At 41.4% G+C, this 27471-nt stretch overlaps 1 protein-coding gene across 2 annotated transcripts in view; it reads left to right on the forward strand.

Moving 5' to 3' along the window:
* MYRFL (myelin regulatory factor like) overlaps positions 1-14301 on the forward strand; it is a 115668-nt gene extending 101367 nt beyond the window's left edge. Inside the window, exons 17-25 of one of the 2 annotated variants that reach the window (XM_082851014.1) lie at positions 170-244; positions 328-380; positions 502-681; positions 7419-7481; positions 8139-8226; positions 10178-10252; positions 13310-13430; positions 13756-13830; positions 13963-14301. In XM_082851014.1, the coding sequence (XP_082707140.1) occupies positions 170-244; positions 328-380; positions 502-681; positions 7419-7481; positions 8139-8226; positions 10178-10252; positions 13310-13430; positions 13756-13830; positions 13963-14049 (817 nt within the window). In that variant the 3' untranslated portion in view covers positions 14050-14301. The remainder of the gene's footprint in view (positions 1-169; positions 245-327; positions 381-501; positions 682-7418; positions 7482-8138; positions 8227-10177; positions 10253-13309; positions 13431-13755; positions 13831-13962) is intronic. The other variant, XM_082851015.1, reaches the window with a different exon arrangement.
* The last annotated feature ends 13170 nt before the right edge of the window (positions 14302-27471 follow it).

Genomic DNA, 27471 nt, shown 5'->3' on the forward strand with positions numbered 1-27471 from the left:
GCAGAACTGTGCTGGCTTCCATGGCGCTTCTGTCAGCCCTGGCCGCCTGCCCCCTCCTCTCCCATCTGTGTGGCCTGGGAGAGGACATCTCTGGCCAGCTGGTTGTGTGAGATATATCTGGAATCAAATCTGCCACATAACTCTTTCTTTCTTTTTTTTTTTTTAACAGTGGCTTGACAATAGTCTCCCTTTACATACTTAGCTTAAAAGATCAAGACCGATGTACCCCAAGTCTCCCTTTGAGGTGAGAGTTCCAGTCTTGTTTTCCTTTGGGGAGAAGGATTCTTGAAGGCCTCTTTCATTAATTATTTTGTTCTCCTCCTCCAGCAACCTCACCAGCTCCCAGGATCCGGCTCTGCCACCCACAGCTTCCCCCTTGGGTAAGATCGTCACATTCCTCACCCTCAAACCCAGCCTGGGTTTCATGTGAATTGTCAAGAGAAGAACCAGCCTTTCAGGTTAACCTTGTCACTCTCCTCCCCTCTGTCCAATGCCTTGCAGCACCTAATACATCTCTGGCAACCATACAACCCCCCTTCCAAGTACCAGAGATCACTTTCTGTGAGATCCTGCCATGTCAGGAGACTTACTGCTGTCCCAACTGGGGAACAAGAAGAGTCCTCTCAAGCCCTGTGCAAAGACAGCCCAAGGAGAAGGAGCCCCATCAGAGGCCATGGGCAGGTAAAGAATGTTCAAAGAGTAACAACTAGTGCTTTGAACCTGAGGTTTTTCCCTCCTCACTATTTACTTGGATAGTCTGTTAATGGTTCCACTCTTCTATTTGGGGTGGCAAGATTTTTGAAAACACAAATACACAAACTTGTAATCACTTGTAATATTGAGTTCCCCACCCAGGGATGAAATTTTGGTTGATTCAAGTGAAAGGGTCTCATTTGTTCACTGCCAGCCAAGATAGTAATAGTAGCACAAGAGAAGTAATTATGTGAAGATGGGAAGATCTTTTGGCTCACTTAGAACTTATAAAATGATGTGGCATCTGGGCTCTCTGCCCAAACCAAGCAGGGCAAAATGTAAAAGGCTATGAAGATTCTGATGAGTTCAGGGTAAGCTTTAAGTCCCTGAAAAAGGCTTCCACTTTCTCACACACACACACACACACACACACACACTGATGCTCTTTAAGTAACAGAATTTTCATGTTAAAACACACACACACACACACACTGATGCTCTTTAAGTAACAGAATTTTCATGTTAAAAAAATTGGGACTTCCCTGGCGGTCCAGTGGTTAGGACTCTGTGCTTCCACTGAAGGGGGCCAGGGTTTGATCCCTGGTCTGGGAACTAAGATCCCACATGCCGCGCGGCCAAAAAAATAAATAAATAAATATAATAAATTATGGAAACTTGATCAAGGACTAAAAGTGTAATTATCTCTGTAAGATCAAATACTATGCATCCCAGTGTATACTAAGTTATTGTTTCTAGAAATCTCCTCTGTATACACACATTTTAACAAGTGTCTAATGACGATGATGATGCTAATAATAACAATACATACATATCAGTGTGACTTATCAATTAAGATGCTGTGGTAACAACAACTCCCAAATCACTGTGGCTTAATGTGACAAAAATTTATTTGACTCTCTCTATATGTCAAATGTCGATCAAAAGAGGGATCTTGTTCATCACGCCATTCAGGACTCAGCTGATAGAGACTCCTTCTCAGTACGTATTTCCACAGCCTCTATAGAGGTGGTAAGAGAATGGGGCAAATTGTGCACTGGCTCTTACAGCTTCCATGTGGGTGTAACACAAGTCACTTCTGCTTACATGTTACTGGCCAAAGCAAGTGACATTGGTCATGTCTAATTTAAAAACAGTTGGTGAAGTGCACACCTAACACATGCCTGGAAGAAGATGAGCCAGAATATTTTTGAGTAGACCTAATGACTAATGACATGTAGACTATGGTCAGTGGTTGAAGTTTGGGGGCAGAAATGTAATTTCCTTTGATATTATTTCATATTCGAGGCTTGAATAAATAACTTCTACAAATCATCACCATCATCAGTAACACCACATAATGACGTATTACTACTGTATGCAAGGCACTGTCATAAGTAGGCTACACGAGTAAGTCCTTTAGTCCTCACAAGCTTGAAAGATAGGCACTGTTATTATCTCCCTTTTTTTCCAGTGAGGAAGCTAAGGCACAGAGAGTTTTCCCCTGCACCTACAGGAGGCAATGCTTGTAGTGTTTTTCTCATGAAAGCAATTTTTCATTGAACTTGGGAACAGATGCATCACTATAGAGTGAGGATAAAAGTTCAATGTGAAGGAAGAAATTTTCAGTTTCGGAGATCATATCCTCAATAGTTTTAAATATGGAAAAATCCATTACTGTCTCAGAAATGCCCCAGAACCTCCCTTCCCTTTTTAAAGCACGTGGAACCTTGTGGCTGGTAACCCTTTTCCTCACCTTGGGAGTCCACCTTGAGGATACTGGGTGTCATTTTCTGAGAGCAGTGCTCAAATGAGACCATCTGACCCATGTGAGGTGGATAACAATGAATCCTGAACAGGAAGAGGTTGGGAACTGGCCCAATCTTCATTTTCAGAAAGTTTTTTGACCCTTGAGCAAATTCACTCCTATAGCAACCAGCTCTTCATCAAGGGGATATTGGGAAGAGTAGCCCTTATCAAACCACATGAAGGTTTATTGCCATCTTCTCTGGGACAATGAGTGTCTGCTCATCTTATGTTTCCATAACGATGAGAGACACTGAAGAGACTCCAAAGAAAGAAGATTTGCTCCAAGGTGTCTGGCTGTGTCCTCCTAGACACAACTATCATCAGCTTCTCTGGCTAAAAACGGAGTTTAAATTCTGCTTTATCAGGCTCTCTGACACACTGGGAAAGTTGTTTCCCTCTTCCCTCTTTCAACTTGAGAAAAAAAACGGGAAGGATTTAAATGTTCTATTTACTATAACCTTCAGGAAACTTGAAAACTCTGGGGGATTTAGAGTCATAGAAGGTCAGAGAGCAGCTACACCAGTGGCTCCCTGACTTTTTGACCCCGAGATTATGCAAATTATTTTTGTTAATTCAACAGCAACATTTGAAAAATGGTACAAATCTATGGGAGAGATTGTTACTTTTCAAGTCCACAGCCAACACCACAGACCCCTTTATGTAATCATCTGGGATTCCAGAGTCCCCAGGTCAGAAGAATCTCTGATTTATACCAATTTACCCATTTTATGACTGATGAAATAGAGGCTGAGGACTTTGCTTAAGATTCTGCAGTGAATTATGAGCAAAGTAGAAATCGAAATCTGGGTCCCCTGTCCCCAGCATTCTGCCTCCACTTATTTGGGCTTGGTGTGTGCATGTACCTGGGATCAACTCTAGAAGATGCAGAAAGTATCTACTCTATGGCTCTAGAAAGCCCTTTCAGCACCCTCTGCCCCCTCCCCTTTGCCTACAGCCATTAAAAAAAAATGTTATGGAAATATAGTTGATTTACAATGTTGTTAGTTTCAGGTGTACAGCAAAGTGAGATAAAAATATATATAAGATTCTTTTCCATTATTTGTTATTACAAGATATTGAGTATAGTTCCCTGTGCTATACAGTAGGTCCTTGTTGGTTATCTATTTTATATATAGTAATGTGTATATTTTAATCCCAACCTCCTAATTTATCCCTCCTCCCCTTTCCCCTTTGGTGCTATAAGTTTGCTTTCTATGTCTGTGAGTCTCTGTTTTGTAAATAAGTTCATCTGTATCATCTTCTTAGATTCCACATATAAGTGATATCATATGATATTTGTCTTTGTCTGACTTACTTCACTTAGTGTGATAATCTCTAGGTCCATCCATGTTGCTGCAAATGGCATTATTTCACTCTTTTTATGGCTGAGTAATATTCCGTTGTGTGCCTATAGCCACTGAGATGTTGTCCCCAGTGTGGGATATTTCTGGGGGCCCGAAGAAAAGCATTTCTCCTCTGCTGCTGCTCCATCTTTTGCCTCTGTCCAGGGCAACATATGACATCAGGGTTCCTAAATCCAAAAGAAGAGAAAACCAGGCAAATATTCTTTTCAACAAGATGTTTCTGAGGCATTTAAGACCAATTACAAATTTAAAAATAAAAATTTTTTAATTAAAAAAAAACTTAGACTAACTCTCAGTGAGATGTGGAGTAATATTTAATAGTTTACCAAGCCCCAGAACACATTTATGAGCCTCCTTCCTGAGGAGTAAGACGACTAGTAAAATAAGTACAGGGAAATCAGCATTTTTATGACATGCTGAGCTCAAGCCATTATTCTTCCTTTGGGCCTAAGTTGGTTGCTTAAAATGTCTTTCAGAAAGGTTATCCCCTCTTCTCACACTTTAATAAAAGGTTTGCGTAAGACTAATAGGAAGTGGAAAGTGGGTATTTCAAAATATTCAGCTTCTACTCTGAGGAACTGAGTGATGCATCAGATTTTAATCTATGGAACTAATAAAGGTTTAAATAGGCAGCAGAGTTAGATATTAAAAACTTAAGAGCCTGTGGGAAAAAGCATCAGTGGAGTTCTACAGATTTTAAGAGATTTCGTAAAGACTTTTAAAATCTCACAAAGCAAAAGGCATCTGTAATTCATGCTTATTTTGATTTGGAGACCAGACCTCTGAGAAGAGTCAATGATTGAAAGAAAATGTTTCCCCGTGTTAAAGGACTCAGTCATCGATTGGTTGGGCTCATTGACTTTTTCTTGGCCTGAGCCTGTTTCAGTCATGAAAGAAAAAGGTATCCAAGATGTACTGGGAATCAGCCATCAGTGCAGTTTTACAAGTAGCGCAATACACACATTCTACCACGACAGGATATACTTTGGTTGGACACCATCTTAAGTCTCTCCTCTCCAGAAGTTTCTGATTTAGTTTATGGGGAGATCTCATCTGCTGATTGTGAAATATATCTCCAACTTTACGATGGAAACCATTGGGAATGTATATTAACTTTACAGGGAATATTGCTGGAAGGCACTTGTAAAATGAGAGCCACCCCTGTATGACTACAGGAGAATTTATGGTTTTCCAATAACCAGCCTTTCGGAATTGAATAGTCTTGCCTCAGAGAAGTGACAAAGTTGAGGTGTTTTACAGGAGACTCAAAATTTATTTCCAATCCTGCTTTTGAAAAGCCATTTTCATAATTCTAAGCTGTAAGATTATCTCTCCTCAACTTCACCTTTTTATTACTGTTAAAAAACACTTTATCCCATTAGATGCTAAATCTTAATCACAGGGTTCTACGTCTCCAGGAACCCAGAAATACACTTCTGTGGAAGTAAGACAACTCTGTAGTTCTATTGCCAGACTTTACAATGACGTTTTTCCTGAAAATTCGGCAGGAAAATAGAACAAAAGGTAGGGAAAGAAAACAGATGGGATAGAGAAGTCGGGTTTCCCCTTCTCTTTATGCCTCATTTGCCTTGTAAATAAGCCTTCTATGGAAGCAGTCATAAGCAAAACTCATAGCAGGAGACATGTGCTCGAAAATTACTATTTGAATAGCTGGAATCCAAGAAATCTGGAGGCCTTTTAGACAGTACATACGTTTTTAGGTAAAGGGAAATATTCAGTTTTCTAGAAAATCACCATATATCAAGGTCCATTTCTTCTTAAAGGGAAGCATCACGCTGGGGAGGAATTTCAGGAAACTTGCCTCACCTTCAAGTTGTCTCACTCCCATTTGCTAACAGGATGAAGAAGCCCAGCTCCCCCGAGTCCACTCCTAGCACCCCTCTGCACCCATCCCCTAGGGGTGTCTCCTTTGAGTGTGCAAGAGGAAACATTTTTCTAGAAGCTACATGATTGGCTTTCCCTCCTCCCTTCCTCTTTCTCTGACTCTCCTCCTTCCATCCTTCCACAGATATGTAGTGAGCCCCACAGTTGAGCCTGGCATTGCCTTATGTGGGGATACAATAGTGAACAAGATGCAGTCTTCCAAAAGCTCACAGGTTTCTAGACAAGAAAACCAGCCCTTCCACTTAGTGTGAGAAGTACTAACCTGGACAGATACTTAGGAGCGACTAACCCCCAGAAGTCTGCACCGTTGCTTTGCTTTCTACCCTGAAATTCCATACAGAAACTTGTTTTAGCTCTTGTCTCTTTTTCTTTCCCATGAAAGCAGCACATATTGTTTTAACTTATGTCTCTTGTTAAATAAGGTTAACGTCTTTGTGTTTTGCCCCAAATTATATTGAAAAACATAGATAGTGTTTAATGAAAATGAAGGACTGCAATAAAGAGTACATATACTTGAGAAAACATCTGCAAATTTAAAAACTGACTGCAAAAACTTTAAAATTCTTTTGTTAGGTTTGCTGAACAACTCACTAAATGGTTGCTTTTACCATCCACTTTAAAAAGATACATTTTTTTCCCCATAGCCTTAACAACAGTCATCTGAGTGGTTACCTTTTCAATATTGCTTTTAAAATGCCTTTTCAGCTCTGACGGGTCATAACCACTCCCCTGGCTTCCTTCCCCACAAGCGAGCTCTGGCCCCATACCAGTGATTTGAGTCCTCTCCTCAGCTGGCTGCAGCTCAGTTTTTAACTTAAGCTCGCTTTTTTCCTGAGTGGATCACATTATGCTTGGAGTTATAGATGATTCAAAGAATGTTAGTAGAGGTTCCCTAGTCTGGAGTTTTTGAGAAAGGGCAAAGATACAAGAAAAGTAACAATCCAGAGATAATGTGCCCTTTGGTACAGTGATAGACAAGGTATCACTGATTGATCACCACTTAGAGGATTCGGTAATAATACATGCCATGGCAGTGGAAGTGGGGGAGCTGTGAGCTGCAGTGATCTAATCCGGGATGGTGTCTTAGTCGGCTGGGGTTGCCATAACGAAATGCCACAGACTAGGTGACTTAAGCAACAGAAATTTATTTTCTCACAGTTCTGGAGGCTAGAAGTCCAAATTAAGGTGCTACCAGGTCTGGTTTCTTGAGGCCTCACTCCTTGGCTCAAAGATGGCCGCTTTCTCTCTGTGTCCTTACAAGGTCTCTCCTCCATGCAAGCAGGCCTCTTCATGTCCTAATCTCCTCTTCTTATAAGAATGCCATTCGGATTGGATTAGGGCCCACACTAACAGCCTCATTTTAATTTAATTATCACTTTAAAGGCCCATCTCCAAACACAGTCACATTCTGAGTGAGTTACCAGGGGTTAGGGCTTCATGCATAAGAACTTGGAGGACATAATTCAGTCCGAAACAGGTGGCTTTTTGGAGAAGGGTGACAGTAAACTAGCTCTGTATGAAATGGCATAGGGATGTGATGGGTTGAAAGGTGGGGGAAACATTCAACTGACAGAGACAAACTAGGGCACACACTGGGTTTCTTCCCATCCTGAACAAGCTTCAAGACTGACAGACTTTCTTCCTCTTCAGGAGACAGGAGCACATCATTCTTGGCAGGACAGGCGCTAACCAACCTTGACTGGGGGAGCGACTGTAAGTTTATATTTAAGTGACTCTCTTCTTTGTTTTTGTGGAGCCAGGCAGAATACTAACAAAAGCATTACTGTGAAAGCATTACTGGAGTAAGGCACAGGGACGGAGGCTGCACTCTGCCACAAACACCCGTGGGAGTACATTTTGATAATCGAGGCCTCCCTAACCATTAAGGAGGCATTAGAAATGGTTGCATACCGCTAGGCCTTTTGGTTGATCTTCATGGATTTTAATAATTTATTTGAACTTCCTGCTCTCTTCTTCTATTTTTCTGCTGAATTTTTAGTTGGTTTTCTGTTTTCTGATTTTTGTTGAATCTTTCTTTATTGGCCAGATTGCATATCACATTGCGCTCTCCATTTTCAATAAATCTCAATTTAGTAGGACTTCCACGATCCAGGCATTGTTTTGGATATTATGAGGCTGTCTATTGGAGCTTGTTTTTTTTTGTTTTTTTTTTTTAGTTTTCTTAAAACTTACTGTAACAACAACAAAAGCCTTCTCCCCTTTCTTCTCCTTTTTTTCCCCCATTTGAATGCAAATGGAATCCATTTATCTAGGAAACTCCTATTTCACAATCTGCAATTTGGAGCCTGCGCTGGAGCACAATGCTCTTTTTCGCTGCAGAAAAGTTTACTTTATTTCTTCTCAATTCAGGGATTGATACAACCATCAGTTCTATTCAGATTATGGAAATCCAGCAAATAATAGATCGTCGGTATTGCAGTAGAAGCCTCCAGTGCGGGTGGGTAAGCCTCCCCATTATCCCCTGATTGTTTCTGGAATTTACTCAGGGCTCTGGGTTTTTGAGACTGGAATGAAAGCTAATGCTACCCGGTAAAACCGATGTGTGCTTACATTGCTCCTTAAGTGAAAACACATTTGTTGCATGGTGGAAGAGGGAATCATAAAATGGTTGGTATTAGCAAATGTCAATAAACCACGGCTCCAAAGATTGCAGTCTCCTGGTTTAATGGGTAAGTCCAAAGCTAAAAGCTTAGGGGGCAGCTCTGTGGCTGACTCTCTGAGGCCACATACCATAGGCACAGAGCTGTTAGTTAATTTTATAGAAAAGAAAGACATTATTACTGATGGCTCCAAGTTATGAGTGAGCTGACATTTGTATATTTTAATAACAAGGGATATCATTATTTTAATTGCTGAAAAATATAGCTTATCCTAACCTTTTCAGTTAAGAGAAAAAAATCTGGGTACTGCAAAAGTTATCAGCAATGTTCATCTCTAGTGTATCGCCTGCATCAAGGTAACAATGCATCTAGACGCATGGAGGGCAAGCATAGAAGCTTCAGCAAACACAATATGCAAGTTGTAGGCATTAAGAATAAGGAGTTATTTTTCTTTATTTGATCAGTATTTACTGGTTTAGTTAAACCTGCTAATATTTAAGCCTGCTAGGTTAAAGGCAAGGCTGTATATTTTGAATTGGTGTCACAAATCCTACGGATTCTCAGCCTTATTTCTTTTACAGCCTAATGTACCTTAGGCTTCAGGCTGATGGTCCTGACTTTTGAAAATAACCTGTATGGTGCTTTATGATTTGTTTATGACCTTTACATTCATTATGTCATTGAATTCTCACAAAATCACATGAGGTTGGTATTATCCCCATTTTGCTGTTACAAAACTTGAGGCTCAGTGAGCTTGAAAAAGTCAGAGACAGACATAATTGGTTTGGTAGAATGACGTAATGAAGAGTGAGATGATTTGGGTTCAAATTCCAGCACTTTGACAAGATGTTTATTCTCCCTGCGTACCTGTTTCTCATCTGTAAGATGAGGATACTTACTAGCTAAGGAGTTGGGTGCCTGGAAAGCACACAGATGTTGGGAGGCACATAGTAGGAAAAGAATTCTATTTACCCAAGCTTCCTCCAGTAGGACAAAGCCCTCCCGATCCCAGTTCAGATCTATTGCTTTTATTTTTGCTTTCTTATTTTTAACAGCCCAGTTTAATATTCATTAACGGAAATTTTAAATGATTGGCTCTTTCCCCCATTTATCTGGTTTTACGTTATTTCTCCATATAATTCAAGGGATGGCCAGTCATAAGAACTTGTATTAGATACAATAAGCCTTTTTGCTAGGGTTTTCATTACAGTAGGGATCAGTGGAACCTCCCCCCTTTCCCTAAGCATCCCTCGTCAAGGGCGGGAGGAATGTCTGTATAAGCATTTCTGTCTTGCAGTTTTCTCCATTACTAAATGGTAATTAGGACTATAATAATTTTAGTTGATTCCAGTTCTGAAAGTACATGATATTTCCTGCTAATGTTGCCTAAAAGGGAGTGGTTTACTGTAAAAAAGCTGGTATTTATTATTTCCAATTTTCTTTCCAGAGGGATTGTTAGTTTGAGGACTTTGCCTCATTTGTCTTCTGAAATCTGTATCTCCTTAAGGGGAACTGAAGTCATTTCCTATTTGTTTAGTTCTGTGCATATGGTCTGGGATTTGACTTTCTGTCATTTCTTCTGTGTATTTTAACAAACCATAAATCTTTGTGGTATATTTCATATATAGTAAGATCCGAAAGAGATCACTTTGAAATTTAAACTTGATTTTCTGTATCTGTTATGTATTATAGAATATTTCACAGTTTACATAGTATACAAAAAGTAGAAAAAACCCTTTTGAACCCTTCCCTGAGTATTTTGATTTGTGGTTTTTTTCCCATAATTAGGTCTGGAAATTACAATTACCATATTCCTGTTAATAAGTACACACCTACCAATGTCAAATTCTCTCTGGAAATCAAGTAAGTGCATAGCTGTAAAAGACAATTCTGGGGCTTCCCTGGTGGCGCAGTGGTTGAGAGTCCGCTTGCCGATGCAGGGGACACGGGTTCGTGCCCCGGTCTGGGAGGATCCCGCGTGCCGCGGAGCGGCTGGGCCCCTGAGCCATGGCCGGTGAGCCTGTGCTCCGCAACGGGAGAGGCCACAGCAGTGAGAGGCCCGCGTACTGCAAAAAAAAAAAAAAAAAAAAAAAAAAGACAATTCTGTTTTTATCATTATTTGAATAACAATACTGAATTTCCTTCACAATTTGATCAATAAGTTAGGAGGTGGAAAGTTATCAGTTAAAGAATAATGGTTGGGTTGAGAGTTAGGCCAGCTTGAGGGAGGGGTTTTCAAAATGAAGGTTGAGGCCTTCCAGGCTCCCTCCAGTGGAATGGAAAGGCTCTGTGCTGTATACTCACACCTACAAAGTGACAATGACCCTGGGTTTGATGCTCTCAGACTGCCCCTGGCTGTGTCCCTTTGAATTGGGGTGGGAACTAGAGTAATATTGTGGCCCTGGCCCCCTGGATGTGGGGGGCTGCACATTTTTGTGAGCTTCTGGGAGCAATGCTAATGCAGACACCACCCCCTTCCCCCAAGGGAGTTGAAAAAAAGAAGTCAGAGTTTGGAGGTGGGCAGACCAGTGTTCAGATTTTGTCTCTGTCACTTACTAATTCTGTAATCTTGGGGAAACCAGTCATCCTCTCTGAGCTACTGTTTATTCATTTGTAAGATGTGTTTGACATTATACCATAACAAGGAGAGCTGCTGTGAGAATCACAGATAATAGTGAAATTAATAACTACCATTTGCTGAGCACAGACTATATGCCAGACACTCTACACTTTACTACTGGGTCATATAATCCTCTCAACAATCCGCTGAGGTTGGCATTTTTTTTTCTGGTTTATATTTTTCAGATGGGAACAGTTAGTTTAGAGAGGTCAAAAAGCCTGTCCCAAAACTCATAGCGAGTAAGTGGTGGAGCTGGGCTTCAAATCAGCCCTTCCTTTTAGCCATCACTTTCCTGCCTCCCCAGTGACATGAGATATTTAAGAACATTGCCCCTTCCTGGCACATAGCAGGCACTTCATATTATGACTGCCTTTCCTCCAAAAATCACAAAACTCTAATCTATTTTATCAGCTATTTAAAATAATTATGGTACTTTAAGACTTTTGCAGAAATTATGCAGTGAGATACCATGCAGATAGATGGTGTTTATTTTGTGTCTCTTGATGTCAGTTTCTCCTTTGTCCCTTCCACATTTCCTCTCTTCTCCCTTTCCTTTCTCCCTTTCCTCTGTCCTCCCCACTTTCCCTCTGTTTCCCCAGCTCTGTTACTCTTCCTCCATCAGTCCCTCCCCCCTCCCCACCCCATCTCTTCCTCTGTTTCACTCAGACTTCATACTCCTTCTCTCATCCACTTTGCTTCTACAATGAGCTAATGACACACGCCAACTGCTTGCCTTGGAAAGGTTTGTTTCAAGCAGCTAAAATTCCATGACTTAGAACCCACCATATTTACAGGCAGAGCAAAAGCTAAATGTACTATTCTCTAGCACTCTCTAAGCAACCTGGAATATCGTTTCCTCATTCGTTCCTAGCTTCGATGGAGGGAAATAAGTGAAGTGGTATATCCCCTGAAGAGGCAGATGGTCATCTTGAACCACTAAATCAGGCTTTCTATTTTTTTTTTTTAATATAAATTTACTTATTTATTTTTTGGCTGTGTTGGGTCTTTGTTGCTGCTTGTGGGCTTTCTCTAGTTGCGGTGAGCGGGGGCTACTCTTCGTTTTGGTGTGTGGGCTTCTCATTGCAGTGGCTTCTCTTGTTGCAGAGCACGAGCTCTAGGCATGTGGGCTTCAGCAGTTGTGGCGCACAGGCTTAGTTGCTCTGCGGCATGTGGGATCTTCCCGGACCAGGGCTCGAACCCGTGTCCCCTGCATTGGCAGGCGGATTCTTAACCACTGCGCCACAAGGGAAGCCCCTAAATCAGGCTTTTTAGATTAAGAACCATTTTTTTCTAACATGGGTGATCTTAAAATAACACATATACTCAACCGAGATTGTAGGTTGTCCCACTTGTGCAAAAATATTGTTTCCAAAGACAGATGGATCTCATCTTGATGATGATTCTTGGGCCAGCCTCCAGAGAAGAACCATTCTTTCTGACAGGTCTTCCACCCTGATACTTGAAGGGCTTATAATTCCTAACGGGGCTCACCTGCACATCCCTACCTGTGTTGTTTGCCTCTCTGATTCAAACAATACCTACTCAGAGCAGGAGTCTGCAGAATCTGAAATCCTGGAAACTTCAGATGGAAGCAAATTCAGCTGCCAGTGAAAAGAGAAGGAAGACATCCAAAAATTATTTAAAAATCTAGGAAGATAAGAAGTTCTGATGTTGAGGTGATTTAAGTCATGAGATTAGGTTTTAGAGACTGTCATATGTTATCTCAGTTTTAGTTTTAATCAGTTCCAGGCTACTATAACAAGAACCCCATAGACTGGGTGGCTTAAACCACATTCATTCCTCACAGTTCTGGAGATTGGGAAGTCCAAGATCAAGGCACTAGCAGATTCGGTGTCTGGTGAGAGTCCACTTCCTGGTTGATAGGTAGCCGTCTTCTCTGTATGTCCTCACACGGCAGAAGGGATGAGAGACCTGGGCTCCTTTTTATGAGGTCACTATTTCCACTCATGAGGGCTCCACCGTCATGACCTAGTCAACTTTCTAAAGGCTCTACCTCCTAACACCATCACATTAGAGGTTAAGATTTAAACATACGAATTTTGGAGAGGACACAAACATTCAGTCCATAACAGTAGTCATCTGAGATTGAGTTTCTGTTATAATGAGATGTGAACTAGTATATTGGCATCCGTGAGCTTTGTGTAATAACATGCCTATTTGGAACTTTGAATGGATTTCCAAGGTATGTTCCCATTAGTCCCTCTTCTTATCAAGATGTAGCCTAGTGGGAGCTGGTAACTTCTTTTCCATTTGCCCTTTCTTTTCTTTGTCTCTTGAAGCACAACAGAACCATTGATAGTCTTCCAGTGCAAGTTCACCCTTGGAAGTATGTGTTTCCATAGTAAAAGGGAAGCCAAAGGCATGCAAAGCCACCAAGAAGTCTCCCAGGAGATGACACAGGTAACGTTTTCCAGCTCCTCGGCATTCTGTCCCCATTCTAGAAGAAGTGTGTCTACAGTTTTGGCACAGCCTCTGTTCTTCACTGAGAGAGATGCCATGAGCCACAGGCCAGTGTTTCCCTTTGCTGACTCTGATCACAGAGCTTTGTTCAGCATCTTCTGTGCATCCTTCAGAAGCTGCAGACTTTTCCAGCAACACCATCAAAAGCTGTTGTCACAAATACCTCTCCTACAGCAGTCAAGGGAATGCTTTTTCAGCCTATGTTCTTTCCAACTGAGTGTAAAATACAGTTATTAAATGGATCTCTCTTTCATTCATTATTTAGGGATATCAGCACATTTGGAGCCTCCCTGCAGCCCCGTTCTTTGACAGCGCATACCATTTCCGGGTAGCTGCGCCGGTAAGCTCTCTTTTTTTCTTTTCAGTGAGAAAGAAATGGGCCATTAGATAAATAAATAGATAAATAAACCTTAGCTACAATTAATTCTTATATTAATCATTCTCTCTTTTCTTTTCCCCCTTGTTCTGACAGGATTTAGCTGACTGTTCAACGGATCCTTATTTTGCTGGGATATTCTTTACAGACTACTTCTTTTACTTCTATCGACACTGTGTCTAATTTATTCAAGTTTGTTTGGGGACTTTACCAAAGAAAAATACTCAAATACAGTTAACGGAAACTTACAACCTCTTGCAACTTCTTTCTTCTCTTTGTAAAACATTCACATTTATTGCCAAAGGGCTTTTTCTAGGCTTTGGCTTCCAACAGTTTTGAGACATTAATGAGGAGAATAAAGTGTTTGCTGGAACTTGAGATAATGTGGTGTTTGATTTTGCCATGACTATGAGGAAAACGTTTCCTGGAGTAAACAGCACTGTTGGATTTGAAAATACTGCTTCTGTTACTAAGGAAGCTGTGAAGTCAAAATGGGTAGGTTTAACTTTACTTTGTCTTAATGTATCTCAATGCTTTTGAGAAAAACAAAAAGGCCTATTTCAGCCATGTCAACTTGGACCCACTAAACACAGGCTCTTGAGAATTTGTGATAACCAAATGTGTGTTGGGGGAGGGGTGGGTGGTGTCTGATGCTGAGCTCACATTTAGGCAAACTATTGCTATGTGTAGGTATATGTGTGTGTACACGCATGCACACCACATACACTAGCGTAGAGAATGTAGCTTGCTAATAAACTGGGCTTAAGAAAAATAATTGCAGTTCTACTTTGTAAGGTTTGATGGATGCTAACTTTCTGTATCCTCTTGGGAAGCACTAGCTTGTGACAAGTCCTTCAAGGTAACCCAGACAGTCTAGGCTCAGATAGTTGCATTTGATCTTCCAGTTGTCATTGATTTGTTTTGTTGTTCTTCCTCTACTTATAAGGGGTTCTCTTACAGACCATTAAGACCCATTTCCATTGTTTATAGCTGAATTAGCTTTGGATATTTCTACCTGGTTTATGGGTAGATTTGTATGCCCTTCCCAACTTAGAAGAGCCGGAAATCCTCTAGCTGGAGTGTTATCAACTATATCTTTTATTTTCTGTATTCTGATGTTTTGACGTCTTGGGGTCTTGCTGACCCTCATGGAACACCACCTCCCAGGGTTAGCCAGTTCCTAGAGATAGTAAACAACTTGCCCACCTGCGATTTTTCAAATACAAACCAGCAAATCTGGAGCTCACACTCCAACCACCTCCTTTATCAAGTTCTCATAATGGGGGCCACTATCCACCTGCCCTAATCACTCCAGGGCCATGTACCAGACAACTAGGGACAGCCCCTATAGCCCAGCGCCTGCTGCGATTACTCAACTAGCCAGTCCCAAGCCTGTTTCCCCTGCCTCACCTGTTCCTTCCGTGGGAACCACAAAAAGGCTTTTGCCCAAGGTTGCTCCCTCTCCCCTGCCTCCTGACTGACCCTGCTGCTTCCCAGTGTGGTCCCCCAAGGCATGGCATGTCTCCTCCTCTTGGGAACTGTAACAAACTACCTTTTCAATGGTGATCATCTTCTGATCTGTTGACCTTCCTACCTTAAAATTTTCATTAATACACTATATTTTAGGACATGGCGATTCAAGCCACTCTAGCTCTAGCTTCAGGTAGCAGGGCTGCTGAATGGCTTATCTTACTGTTGGCATGTGTGATACTGTAATTTACAATAAGAAATGTATATTTGATTTTGTCCCCAGTTCCTGGCACAGAGCTCCTAAAACCTTTGGAATTCCCTAAGTGCTGAGAGAGATAAAGGTGTCTTTTGTTTTGTCAGTGAGGTGACATTTGGATGGCACAAAAGGATGGGGCTGGTTGCCAGGACAACCAATCATATGATTAGAGGGTTTGAACTTCCAGTCCCACCCGTGATTTCTGGGGAGGGACAAGGAGCTGGAGGTTGATTTCAATCAATTAATCAATCATAATTAATCAATCATAATTTAATTAATCATGCCTATATAATGAATCCAGAGTTCGGAGAGCTTATGGATTGGTGAACACGTGGAGATTTGGGAAGACTGGCAGCCTTGGAGAGGGCATGGATGTTCTTCACCCTTTCTCTGCCCCTAACCCTGTGTACCTCTTCCATCTGGCTGTTCCTGAGTTATATTCTTTTATAATAAACACAGAATCTAGTAAGTAAAATGTTTCTCTGAGTTCTGTGAGCCACTTTAGCAAATTAATCAAACCCAAAGCAGGAGATGGGGTCAACTCTAATCTATAGCTGGTAGGTCAGAAGCAAACATGATAACCTGGGCTTGCAACTGGCATCTTAAGTGGGCAGGAGGGGGGGTGGGGGTGGGGCGTCCTGTAGGACTGAGCCCTCGGCCGGTGGAATCTGCAGCTGTGCCCTGAGAGACAGTACGAGAACCGAGCTGAGTTGCTGGACACCTCACTAGTGTCTGAGAATGGTCTGGTGCTGTGCGGGTGAGACTCCTCCATACAGTGGAATTGGGTCCCAGAACCGTGTTTAGCCTATGAGTCAAGTAGGATGAGGCGGATGGATATTTTTTCGCCCATGACAGTGGTAATCAGTAGGAATAAGTCCCCATTTGCTTATTTTCAAATGGGATTAAACACGTGCCACATGGATGGAAATTACAAGAGCTATTAAGAAAAGACACGTTCCTTACTGACACAAAAGGCATTTCGAAATAACTTAGGGACACAAAGGTAGTTTAACCCAGTAGGACCTGAGATTTTGGAACCAAACAGTCCTTGCCTTGGTCCTGAATCCAGACTTTGTGTATCCTTGAGCGAGTTACTTAACTTCTCTAAGCCTCAATTTCCTCATTTATAGAAGAGGATAGTGAGTATCTGCAATAGATAGGATTAAATGAGATAAAATACGTAAAGCACAGATAGGCTCTAAATAAATATAAGCTGTTATTGTTATACAGAACAGAATAGTTATAAAGATTACAGTGGGATAATAAAGGGACTGAGTAACTGAACACTCACACACAGAGGCATTCCATCAACTGTAAAAACCAAACTGCAGATAGAGCATATGCATGTGTATTACATAATTAATTACATTAATTTGACTCTTCTGCTGTTAAATACTGGTCAGTAGCCAAGTTACAGGAGTTCCTTTCGGCACATAAATCCCATGTTCTTATTCACTCACATATGTTCAGGATAATATGGGGGTTTCAGATATCTAGTTGAGTAATGTTGCCTATAAGGAGATTTCTGTAAAATGAATAGTTTCCCCACTAATCCATAAAAAACTGAAAGTCTTTTCCCCACAGAAAACTTATTACAGGAGATGTGTTGAAAGACTTCAGAACGAAAGGATTTAAGATAGTGAACAGACCTGTGGCAATCTGTGGCTTCTTGGAATCAGTTAGGACTAGAATAGACTTTGCTGCAAGTTTCTTTTTGTATTTACAGCACTTCTCCAGTTGTTAGACGTCCACTGTGGACCGGGCTGCTTCAGGCCAAAAAATTTTTCCTTGTGCCAGAGAATTTTCTGAATTTCTACTGGAGTATTCCCAAATTCACAGGATTAAAATGTCTATAAGAGTATTCCTCTCAAAAGCCCATAACTCCAGTCTAATCATGAGCAGAACATCAGACCAATCCCAGACAAGAGGCATTCTACAAAATACCTGGCCAGCACTACTCAAAATTCTGGAGGTTACCAAAAACAAAGGAAGTCTGAGAAATGGTCACAGCCAAGAGGAGCTTTTTTATGTTTTTTAAAAATTTTGGCTGTGCCGCGTGGCTTGCGGGATCTTAGTTCCTGGACCAGGGATTGAACCTGGGCCCACAGCAGTGAAAGTGCAGAGTCCTAACCACTGGACCGCCAAGGAATTCCCAAGAGGAGCTTAAAAAGACATGGTAACTAAATGTGGTGTTCTAGAGGGCACCCTGGAACCAAAAAAGGAGATTAGATACAAACTAAGCAATTTGAATAAAGTGTGGACTTAATAATAATGTACAGTATCAATATTGGTTCATTTTCTGTGACAGATATACCATACTAACGTTAAGATGTTAATAATGGGGGAAACTAGCTGTGGGGTTTATGGGAACTCTGTGTACCAGCTTCATAATTTTTCAAAATAAATCTAAATTTGTTCTAAAATAAAAAAAATATTTAAAAAAAGTAAGAAATGAAGTCTATAACAGCTGGGCTGAAATATCACATGCTGCCACAAGGTGTCATTTGTGATAACATGACTTCAATTCTGCGCATTAATTTAATTAGCTTCCAAATACCATAAAGAATACTATATGATATAAAATATAAATATTATAAAATATACAATAACACATAACAAGTAAGATTACAACGATTTTTCTTGAGTTCTAATATAGGAACTCAAGCTCTGTCAGATTTTTTTTTTTAAACTACCACACCATAAAAAGTCACTTAAAACAATTAGCATGTATGGGTTCAGACCTCCAGCATTTAAAACTAGAAACATTTTATAGAGCTCTTAACCTACCTCTTCTTCCATTTTTATTTTTATTTATTTTTCCTACACAATTTTTCAATTTCAACTTTAGTGGCAGATTCCCAACAACACGTTATTTGAGTCGTGAAACTAAAGATCCTCAAGAGGAGAGCAACAAAGGAATTCTGTTGGCAGTTTACAAACCTCCTCTTACTGGATTCTCACAAGAACCTTGTGATGTTGGGAATGAGGGGAGTTACTCACAGTTCCCCACTCTACAGATAAGGAGACTGAGGCAGAAATAGGTTAAGCAAGGATAAGAGGTGAGCCAGATTTTCTGGTGTTAAATTAATCCACTTCCACTATATACATATCTTACTCAGCGTGGGCTGTCATACAAAATTGAAGCTTGGGTGGCTTAAACAACAGGAATTTATTTCTCACTGTTCTGGAGACTGGAAAGTCTAAGATCAAGCTGCCAGCAGGCTCAGTGTCTGGAAAGGGCTGTATTCTTGAGCTGAGACAGCCACCTTCTCACTGTGTCCTCACATGATCTGTCCTTAATGCATGCATAAGTAGGGAGGGAGAGAGAGATAGAGAAATCAAGTTCTTTGGTCTCTCTTTTTACAAGGGCATTAATCCCATCATGAGGGCCCTATCTTCATGACCTTGTCTGAACCTAATTACCTTCCCCAAATCAGATCTCCAGATACCATCACACTGGGGACTAGACTTCAACATAAAACTGAGCAGAAGGGCTTCCCTAGTGGCGCAGGGGACATGGGTTCGTGCCCCAGTCCGGGAAGATCCCGTACCACAAAAAACAAAAAACAAACAAACCGAGCAGAACGCCGAAGGGGCCTTTCCAGGAACAGACCACCCCCTTATCCCTCACCTCTTGTTTATAGAAAAGCTTTAGCCTCCTAGGCCTTCTCCGAGTTCCAAAGAGCAAATTTAATCAGAGAAGTGAGAAAATGAAGAAACAAAGGAAAACAGTCAAGCAGACAAAAATAATAGTTTAGCCATAAAACAAAGTCAAGGACCTTTAGTTTCTCCTCAAGGGCTATTGATAATATCCTGAGCCATATTCTTGAATTGCTTTGCAGATACTAAAACCCCCATCAGGGGGAAGAAGTTAATTGCACGCTGACCACCAGCACGTAAACCCCAGACTGGTTGGAACCAGAAGGTTGATGGTTGAGATTCCCGAAATATCACCCTGTTACCTCATCATCAACCAATCAGAGAATTGCGCACAAGCCGATCAAGCACCCTGCAACCCTCTCCCTCACACTGTCTTTAAACACCCTTCTCTAAAAATTCATTGGGGAGTTTGGATCTTTGAGCATAAGTTGCCCAATTCTCCTTGATTGGAGATAAACCCTGCAATAAATGCTGTACTTTCCTTCACCACAGCTGTTGTCAGTAGATTGGCTTTGCTTCAACGTCAGGTGAATGGACCCAAGTTTGGTTCAGTAACAAGCATATGAACTCAACAGTGAGACAATTCAGTCAATATCATTCCATCACTTTACCCTTTGGAAATTTTTTCCTTTCTTCACAACTCTTTGAAGTTTGCAAAAGACCACCAACACAGATAATGACCCACCAAAAAGGCACTAACATGTTAATGGCTCTGGTAAGTGATACACTTACCAGGCCCTGTGAGCTGATAGGATTTACTAGAGTCCATTTAGTCATAATACAGAATAGAGGGCAGAGGGACAGACATGAGGGGAATCTCCTGTCACCAGCCACTAAGTTACATCTATTTATATTGCACCAGGGCTTAACAGCTCACTTAAGAATGCTAAATATCAACCTCACTCTGAGGAACACTTTAGGAAAAACTTCACTTGGCAAAGCTAAAAGTGTTTTGGTTTTCATTTCTTCAAGGACATATGTGATTGATTTTTGTGTCTTATACTAAAGAGCCAGTTGAGCTCTTAAGAAGCATCCAAGGATTTAAAATCTAGTGCATTTTTGATGAGTGGTTTTTTAAAGCTTGCAGAAGCACAGCTTCAGAAACCTCCAGTTTACCAACAGTGTTCCATATACAGCTCCCTCTTTTCTTGGCTGGATTCTGTGAATGGAGAAGGTCTTTGTCAATTCTTAGGATGTATTATTGGAGGAAGGGATGGATGCCAAAGATCACAATCTCAATCCTTCAATTTCTTCATGGCCCCACACAAATATAAACAAGATCACATTTTAGAAAGACTCTTGATAACGTGTCTTTGCCAGAGTTGAAGTCTCAAGCCATTTTTAGCTGCATCAGTCTGACCTCCTGTTGAAAATGCAGAATAACTGAGAAAAGAACTAGACTCAGAGCCAGGAAACTTGGTCCTGGTCCTGGCTCAGTAACTCGCCATTGGTGTCATCTTGGACACTTTACTTCACTTCCCCAGTTGCAAAACTGGATCCATAATAGTCCTGCCTACACTAAGGATTACTGTGGACCCTACGTGAGATATTTATGTAAAACCTCTTTGTAAAGTGGAAAGTGTACAAGTACAAGAATCATTAACGATGGTCCCTGGGAAGACATTATTTTGAAAGAGTAAGTTACAAGTTAGAAATTCTCACTTCCTTTAATGAGCTTCAGTCCATCATACTTAGAGTAAGTTACTTATATTTCCATCCACCATCTTCTTCAACTGGAAAACATGTAGCGCACAACGGATGCTCAATCAACATTTGTTAAATGAAAGGTGAGTAAATAGAAACATTGCCTCTCATTCACCAGGGAGTATGGCAAGATGACATACTGAAACAGATTTGAATTCCTCTCACTCTTTCATCGTGATATTTTTTGCTATTATTTGGAATAATAGAGTGTTATTATTTTCTTCTCCCAGCACATCTAAAACATCCGTAAATGACTTGCAATAGAAACTAGAAAGTCAAATGGTCTATTGTCTGTTAGAGGATTCCAGACCCTAATAGTCCATTATGGCTTATTATTCATCATATATATTTATACTTCTGCATTTTATTCTGCACAGCACAACTGTGTAAGTTTCTAAATTAATTGCATATTAATTGTAAAGTCTTTAATGAGTGTTTCATACTGTATCCAAACATTGAATGAATTATGACAGTAATTAAACTGCTGTAGTCTTCCCCTGAAGTGAGTTGTAAGATCTCAAGCGTCTCATCCTATACAATTATGGAAAAACATTTCCTTTTAGTGTAGGTATTCTTGGCTCTTAGGAGCAGTCTCTGGAATTATCTACCGTAGAGAAGCTACTCAAGATTATGTTAAGAAGAAAAAGGTTCTTAGTCACTTCATGGAGGGCCATTTACCTCTAAGAAAACACTCCACTATAGATGATCTTCTACATATTCAACCCCCGAGCTCTGGAACAGGTTTGCTCATTTTCACTCTCACTCTCTCACTCACTTTAACATCTGTGGAGGACTTTCTATTGCCAGACTCTGAGTACAGTGCTGAGGCACAAGAGAAGCCTGGCATCCTTCCTGACCTTTCTGAGGCATCCACTGTCTGGTGGACTAGCCAGACAGCCATCACACAATATGAAAAGCGCTGTAACTGTGACATTGACATTGTGCTGTGAGAGTACAGGGAAGGGGTGATACATCCTGCCTCTCAGGTAAATGAGAAAGTGGATTTAAGGGAGGAAAAGGAGAGGCTTCAAGCAGGAAGAGATATCTGACCTATTTGGATTTAAAAGGATGATAAGTATTCTGTGTGTGTGTTTGTGTGTGTGTGTGTGTGTGTGTGTTTAAACAGAGCAATGGAAAAAGGTAGCAGTTACATAGGAATCAATTTTTTCTACGAAAGAAGCTGCTTTTAAATGCGCCAGGAACTGCGAAGTGAATAATTAACGCCTCCACCCACCTGAGCCAGCTCTTCTGCTAGCTTTGCTTACGGGAGAGGCACTCCTCTTTCTGAAAGACACCCCTTCTCTTCTTCGGCTCCAAGAGCTGGTCATCTGTCCCAGAAGATTCAAGGAAACTGTGGGAAAGGCAAAACAAGTTGGGTGGGGCACGGGATGACTCAGGGAACTGGCGATGAGACTTTGGATGAGGAGGAAGGAGGCTGAGCCTCAGGACAGGGACTGACTCATCCACAGGTACCGCTTGCGCTCTCTCTGTGGTAGAGGCATGATAAACATTTGTGCAGTGGGCAAGGGCCAGCCGTATGTAACAAATGCCCACAAGTCTTTTGTCACTCTGCCCATTTTAAAATAAAGAGGTTTTCCTTCCTAAAGAAAGCTTACTTCTCATTTTTAAGTCTCAGGTGCTCATGCTCATGGTATCTCCTGGAATGCCTTCCTCCTTATTTTGGTTGTAGCACCCACTGATTTTCTTTTTGCAATTACCTTGCCCAGCTTTCAGTCCCTGTGAATCAGGTGAGGTTGACACCATTCCCTCACTTGAGAGAAGAACCCAAGCCTGAGCAAAGAAAATATTGCATTCCCTTGGCAACTGTGACTGGTTTAGCGGTAAGCATGTGACCCAAATCAGGCCCATCGGAACCATCCCTGGGAGTCTGACTGGAACTCTAAGCAAAGAGGTATTCTCCATGGGAGTTGTTAAGCTGATAGGAGTAAGCCCGGAGCCGCTGGGGCCTCCCAGCATCATGGCGGATTGCTCGCCTGAGAATGAAGCTAACACAAAGGAAAGTGGAGCTGAGACAGGAGGACAGATTTCCAAGCCTGATATCTGCTCCCCTTCCCTCTGCCCCATTCCATGGATGTAGCACTTAGGTGGTCTAACACACTTCCACTTTGCTTTAGTAGATTAAATTTGGATTCTGCCACATAGCCAAAAAATTGTGATGAATCTCAGCCCTAATCAAGATGACTCCAGATCCTGATACCTTATTTATGAGTGTGTTGGTCACTTTCAGGGTTTGGAAGGTGGTACCTAGAGCTGCTCTTGCCTGGAAGGCCAGGCTGCTTATCCATTCCTCCTTTCCCTAATGGCTGCTATGTCCTAGGTGACAATCAAAGACAAAATTAATCTCATATTTGTATGGTGCTTTCCATGTTATGATCTTACAATTATTTCTCTCCTTTTTTTTGCAAGCAACAAAAACTTAAAGGAGCTAAACTAAAACTATAACAGTGGGTTTACTGTATTAGAATATAGAAGAATTACACACCAAATGTAGGGAGTAAATTTGAGCTGAGCTTTATGGGGACTAGAGAGTTACTAGAAGTTTCTCCCACCATCTCTCCTCTTTTGGGAAACACACAGCATCTTGCCTGTTTCTCTCTGAAAGGCCACTTCATTCTTTTTTCTACAGGCCAGCTTCTCTGTCCATTCATTTGCTTGCACCCATTAGAGCTACTCCTAAATGTAATCTCAGGCCCCAAGTCTCCATCAACTTCCAACTTGGCTCTCCAGGGCTAAATGACTCAGTCTCTCAAATTTCAAATTCCTGTGAAAGAGACTCTGACTGGTCCAGCCTGGCTCAGCTGTCCACTGGCATCTAATCAGCTGAGGCCAGGTAAGAGGGTCGTGTGGCATGTAGGGCTGCCCCTTTTAGGCTGGAGGTAGTGGTGGATAGATTCTCTAGGTAGGGAATGTGGAAGGGAAGGAAATTATATCTTCAGTTAAACCTCTTTGTCTCATTTGATCCCCATATTTCTGACAGATAGAAATGATTCTCATCCCCCATTTAACGTAACTATGGATCTTGAAGAATGCACTGTTATCCATTAATGAAGAAGTGAGCACGAATGAGAATTCTATTAGGAAACGTTCAACAGAAAACACAGTTGGAGAATGGTGGACCCTGTGCTCCTGGCATCGTGTGGCTTATCAGCCGCTGCGGCGGTTTTGGCAGTAGTTGAGGTGGCTGAAAATCTGATTTTTTTCTTCAAGTGACAGTATTATAGTACTATCATTTTTCATACGATGCATTTTATTTATTATTTTATTATCATTTTTTAATTGTGCTAAAATTGGCATATAATATTTTACTGCAGATAAGCAATGCCAATCTGTCCGGAGGAGAAGAGAGAATCAAAAATAAAATTGAATCTGACAAAAAACTTTATAAGTTTGAGTAGTAAATGCTGCCAACTGCATAGTTGTATTTTGTGTTATTTTAACAAAATAATAGTATTTTGTTAAAAGTTCCCCATTTGGGCCTTCTGTGAGCACGGATGGCTGAATCTCGGATTTACAGCTCATTCTTCCACAAACTTGGACTATTCTGTCCTTTGTTTCCCATATCCCACCAGTCTTGGGCTGGGGAGAGGGAAGCAAAAAGTTCATTGTATTTCTTTGTCTCTGATGTGACCTGCTGTGCAGGACTCACCCCGTACCCCCAATCTCACCCCTCTTAAATTCAATCTTAAATAGTTCTCAGAGTCCCTGAGGGTATGCCATTCATGCAAAGTGGTCATCCTTAGTTGTGATGTGACAGCTGCCATTCTCCTTTTCTCTTTTGTGGTACCTTGGTGAGTTATCTTGGTCACTACCACTGCCAAATTTAATGGCTCGCCCACTGATACCACAGACGGCCACTGAAGGTTCTGCTGTTACTGGCCATCAGTGTCTGCACCTCAACAGCCTCTGCCAAGCCTGTGTTGAGAGCTCTGTCTGCCACCACTGCCACCGGACTGCTTGTCTTCCAGAGAACCTGTGCTGAGGTAGCATTTTTTGGGCAGCCTCCTCTTCTGAGAACTCAGCCTTGATTGAATCACATGGCTCAGGGGATGATCTGAAAGATGGACTTTATTAAAAACACTTCCTAGGAGACTACTTTTTGTCCTAGAACCAAACTTGTGGATCTCTACTTGCTTTCCCTGGGATGAGCCCCTTTGTGTCTCATTTAAAAGACCCTGGGCACTCACTCCATGGCCAGAGATGCTTGAATCGTGGGTGAATGTAGATTTCAGAACAGAATGTAAATAAATATATGCGAATGTATGGGCACCTTCTGACAGACTTTCCGAAGTCTGTTATTGAATAGTGCTATATATATATAATCCTACCTCTGAGGTAGAGTAAAATCAACTCATGTAGAAGCTTTCTGGAAGTGCAAATGTGTCCCGGAAGACACACAGCTCTCCCATGTTCTGGGCCCGGGAGGATCTCGATAGCCAAGTCCTCCCAGGCAACTCTCCATGCCTTACACCAGATAATCGCTGCTCAAGGAGAGGGTGCCACTGGCCCTGCCAATGTGCTAGCTTCCATTTTCTTTTGTGGTAAGAGCTAAAACAAACAATTTGGAATTGTATAACTCCTGAGGAGCACATAATCCCAACTGGGATATTCTCCAGTTGAGACTTTCTCCAATTGGGAGATTTTTCCCTCTCCTGATCCACTTCTATTCAGCAGAGATCTCCAGCCTTTGAAGTTTTAGAACAATGCACAATTATTTAAGTCTGTGCACTAATACTTCATTAATGCATTTTAGTTTGTCATTCATGTCTTAGTCATAGACTTTCTGGAAAAGGCTGTTTCTTAAACCAAATTTAGGACATCTAAATTTTGCACTTTTGAAATGCAAAAAAAAAAAATTTGTCAGTAGTGATTTACAAGTGGAATCATTCCACTTCCATTATGACATTTTTGACAGATTATATATATTAAAATTTGTGTGCTCACTTGGTTAATCTTTGACCAGGGAAATGGAAGATGGAGAAGAATGATAACAGTGATGATTAAAGAAGTAACAGTGATGCCTGTGTGCATCTATACATATAAAATGGAGTTAAGCTAGTGCAAGGGAGAAAAAAAAGTTTTTCTTGACGCTTTTAGGGTCCCTGGCCGAGTCTGAAAATTAAACCGACAAAGACAGATAAAGAGGAGAAAAGCATACAAATGTATTTAGTATACATTTTACATGATATGGGAGCCTTCATAAGGAAATGACCTGAAGAAATAGTTAAACCTGAGTATTTTTATGCTGGGTTTGATGAAGAGTGAACAGTTGAAGAGAAATATTTTAGGTCAAAGAACATGAGGTAATTGTAGTAAACTGGGGGAAACTTAGTGAGACCTGTTTGTTCAGATTCTTCTGGTGGTGTCACTTTGTTTTCTGAGATAAGGACGCTCCTTTCCTTAGGGTGTAGGGAGAGCGCCTCTCACATGGGGTTCTTGTGCCAGTGTTTCAGAGGAGAAAGAAGGACAGTGGCGGAGTGGGGAGAAGTCCTGTTTTCTCAAACTCCTTCAGCTTAAAATATTCAATATCCCAAAGTGCTATGTTTTGGGGTAGCATATCCTGAACCCCCTAACTAGTCAAACATCAGAGAGTCCTTACATTCTATCTATCCAACCCCTGGTGTCGTAGCAGTTTCACAATTAAAGATCTCTTAACAGGTAGGGGGCTGATAGAGTTTTCAACCCAGTTTAACATGTTCAACCCTGTTACATGTCTCCCATACACAACAGGGATCTAATAAAAGACAAATTTATGACAAGAAGCCCTCCCACTCTGAGCTGCTTCCTTTAGCTGCTGCTCTCAGGGGCTCTGAGCAGGAAAGATTAGCACCCACTTCTACTACTCCCCTTCAGTCTCATATTTAACAACCTTTCCCAGGGCTGAGACAGTTATGAATATGTGGGTTTGCATTTTATTGGTTCTCCTAACTCTAAAATGGCCAAGGATTTTACAAGGCAATGCCTCTCTCAGGTGGTCCTTTCCTGAGCAGATGGAACTGCTCTCTAGGAATAACCTGTTTGGTCATAAGGGTGGCAACTGTAGCCCCACACTGGGCACACTCATCAGGGCCCAGGAAAGGAGGATGTAGAAGCCTTTGAGAAGACCCAGTCCTTGAAATGTGGCCGTATTATATCTCATTGGTGGTATATGTAAGGAAAACAGAGCCCCAGATTGTAACAGGCTACATTTATTTGGTGCCTTAGAGCAGAGCTTCTCAAATTTAATGTGCTTATGACTAACCTGGGGAGCCTGTTGAAGTACAGATTCTGACTCAGTAGATCTGGGGTCGGGGCCTGAGATTGCCTTTCTAACGAACTCCTGAGTGATGCTGAAGCTGCCGGTCTGTGGCACCACTTTGAGTAGCAAGTCTTTAAAGTTTGCCACGTATTCTCCTTGTCATCCCATTCAATCCTCATGACAAGCCTGTGAGGTACTTGACACATCCCCATTTTACAGAAGTGGAGGCAGGTTCAATGAGGTAAACAGACTTGCCCAG

This window comes from Leucopleurus acutus (genome assembly GCF_964270905.1).
Source record: "Leucopleurus acutus genome assembly, chromosome: 11".
Classification (NCBI taxonomy): Eukaryota; Metazoa; Chordata; class Mammalia; order Artiodactyla; family Delphinidae; genus Leucopleurus; species Leucopleurus acutus.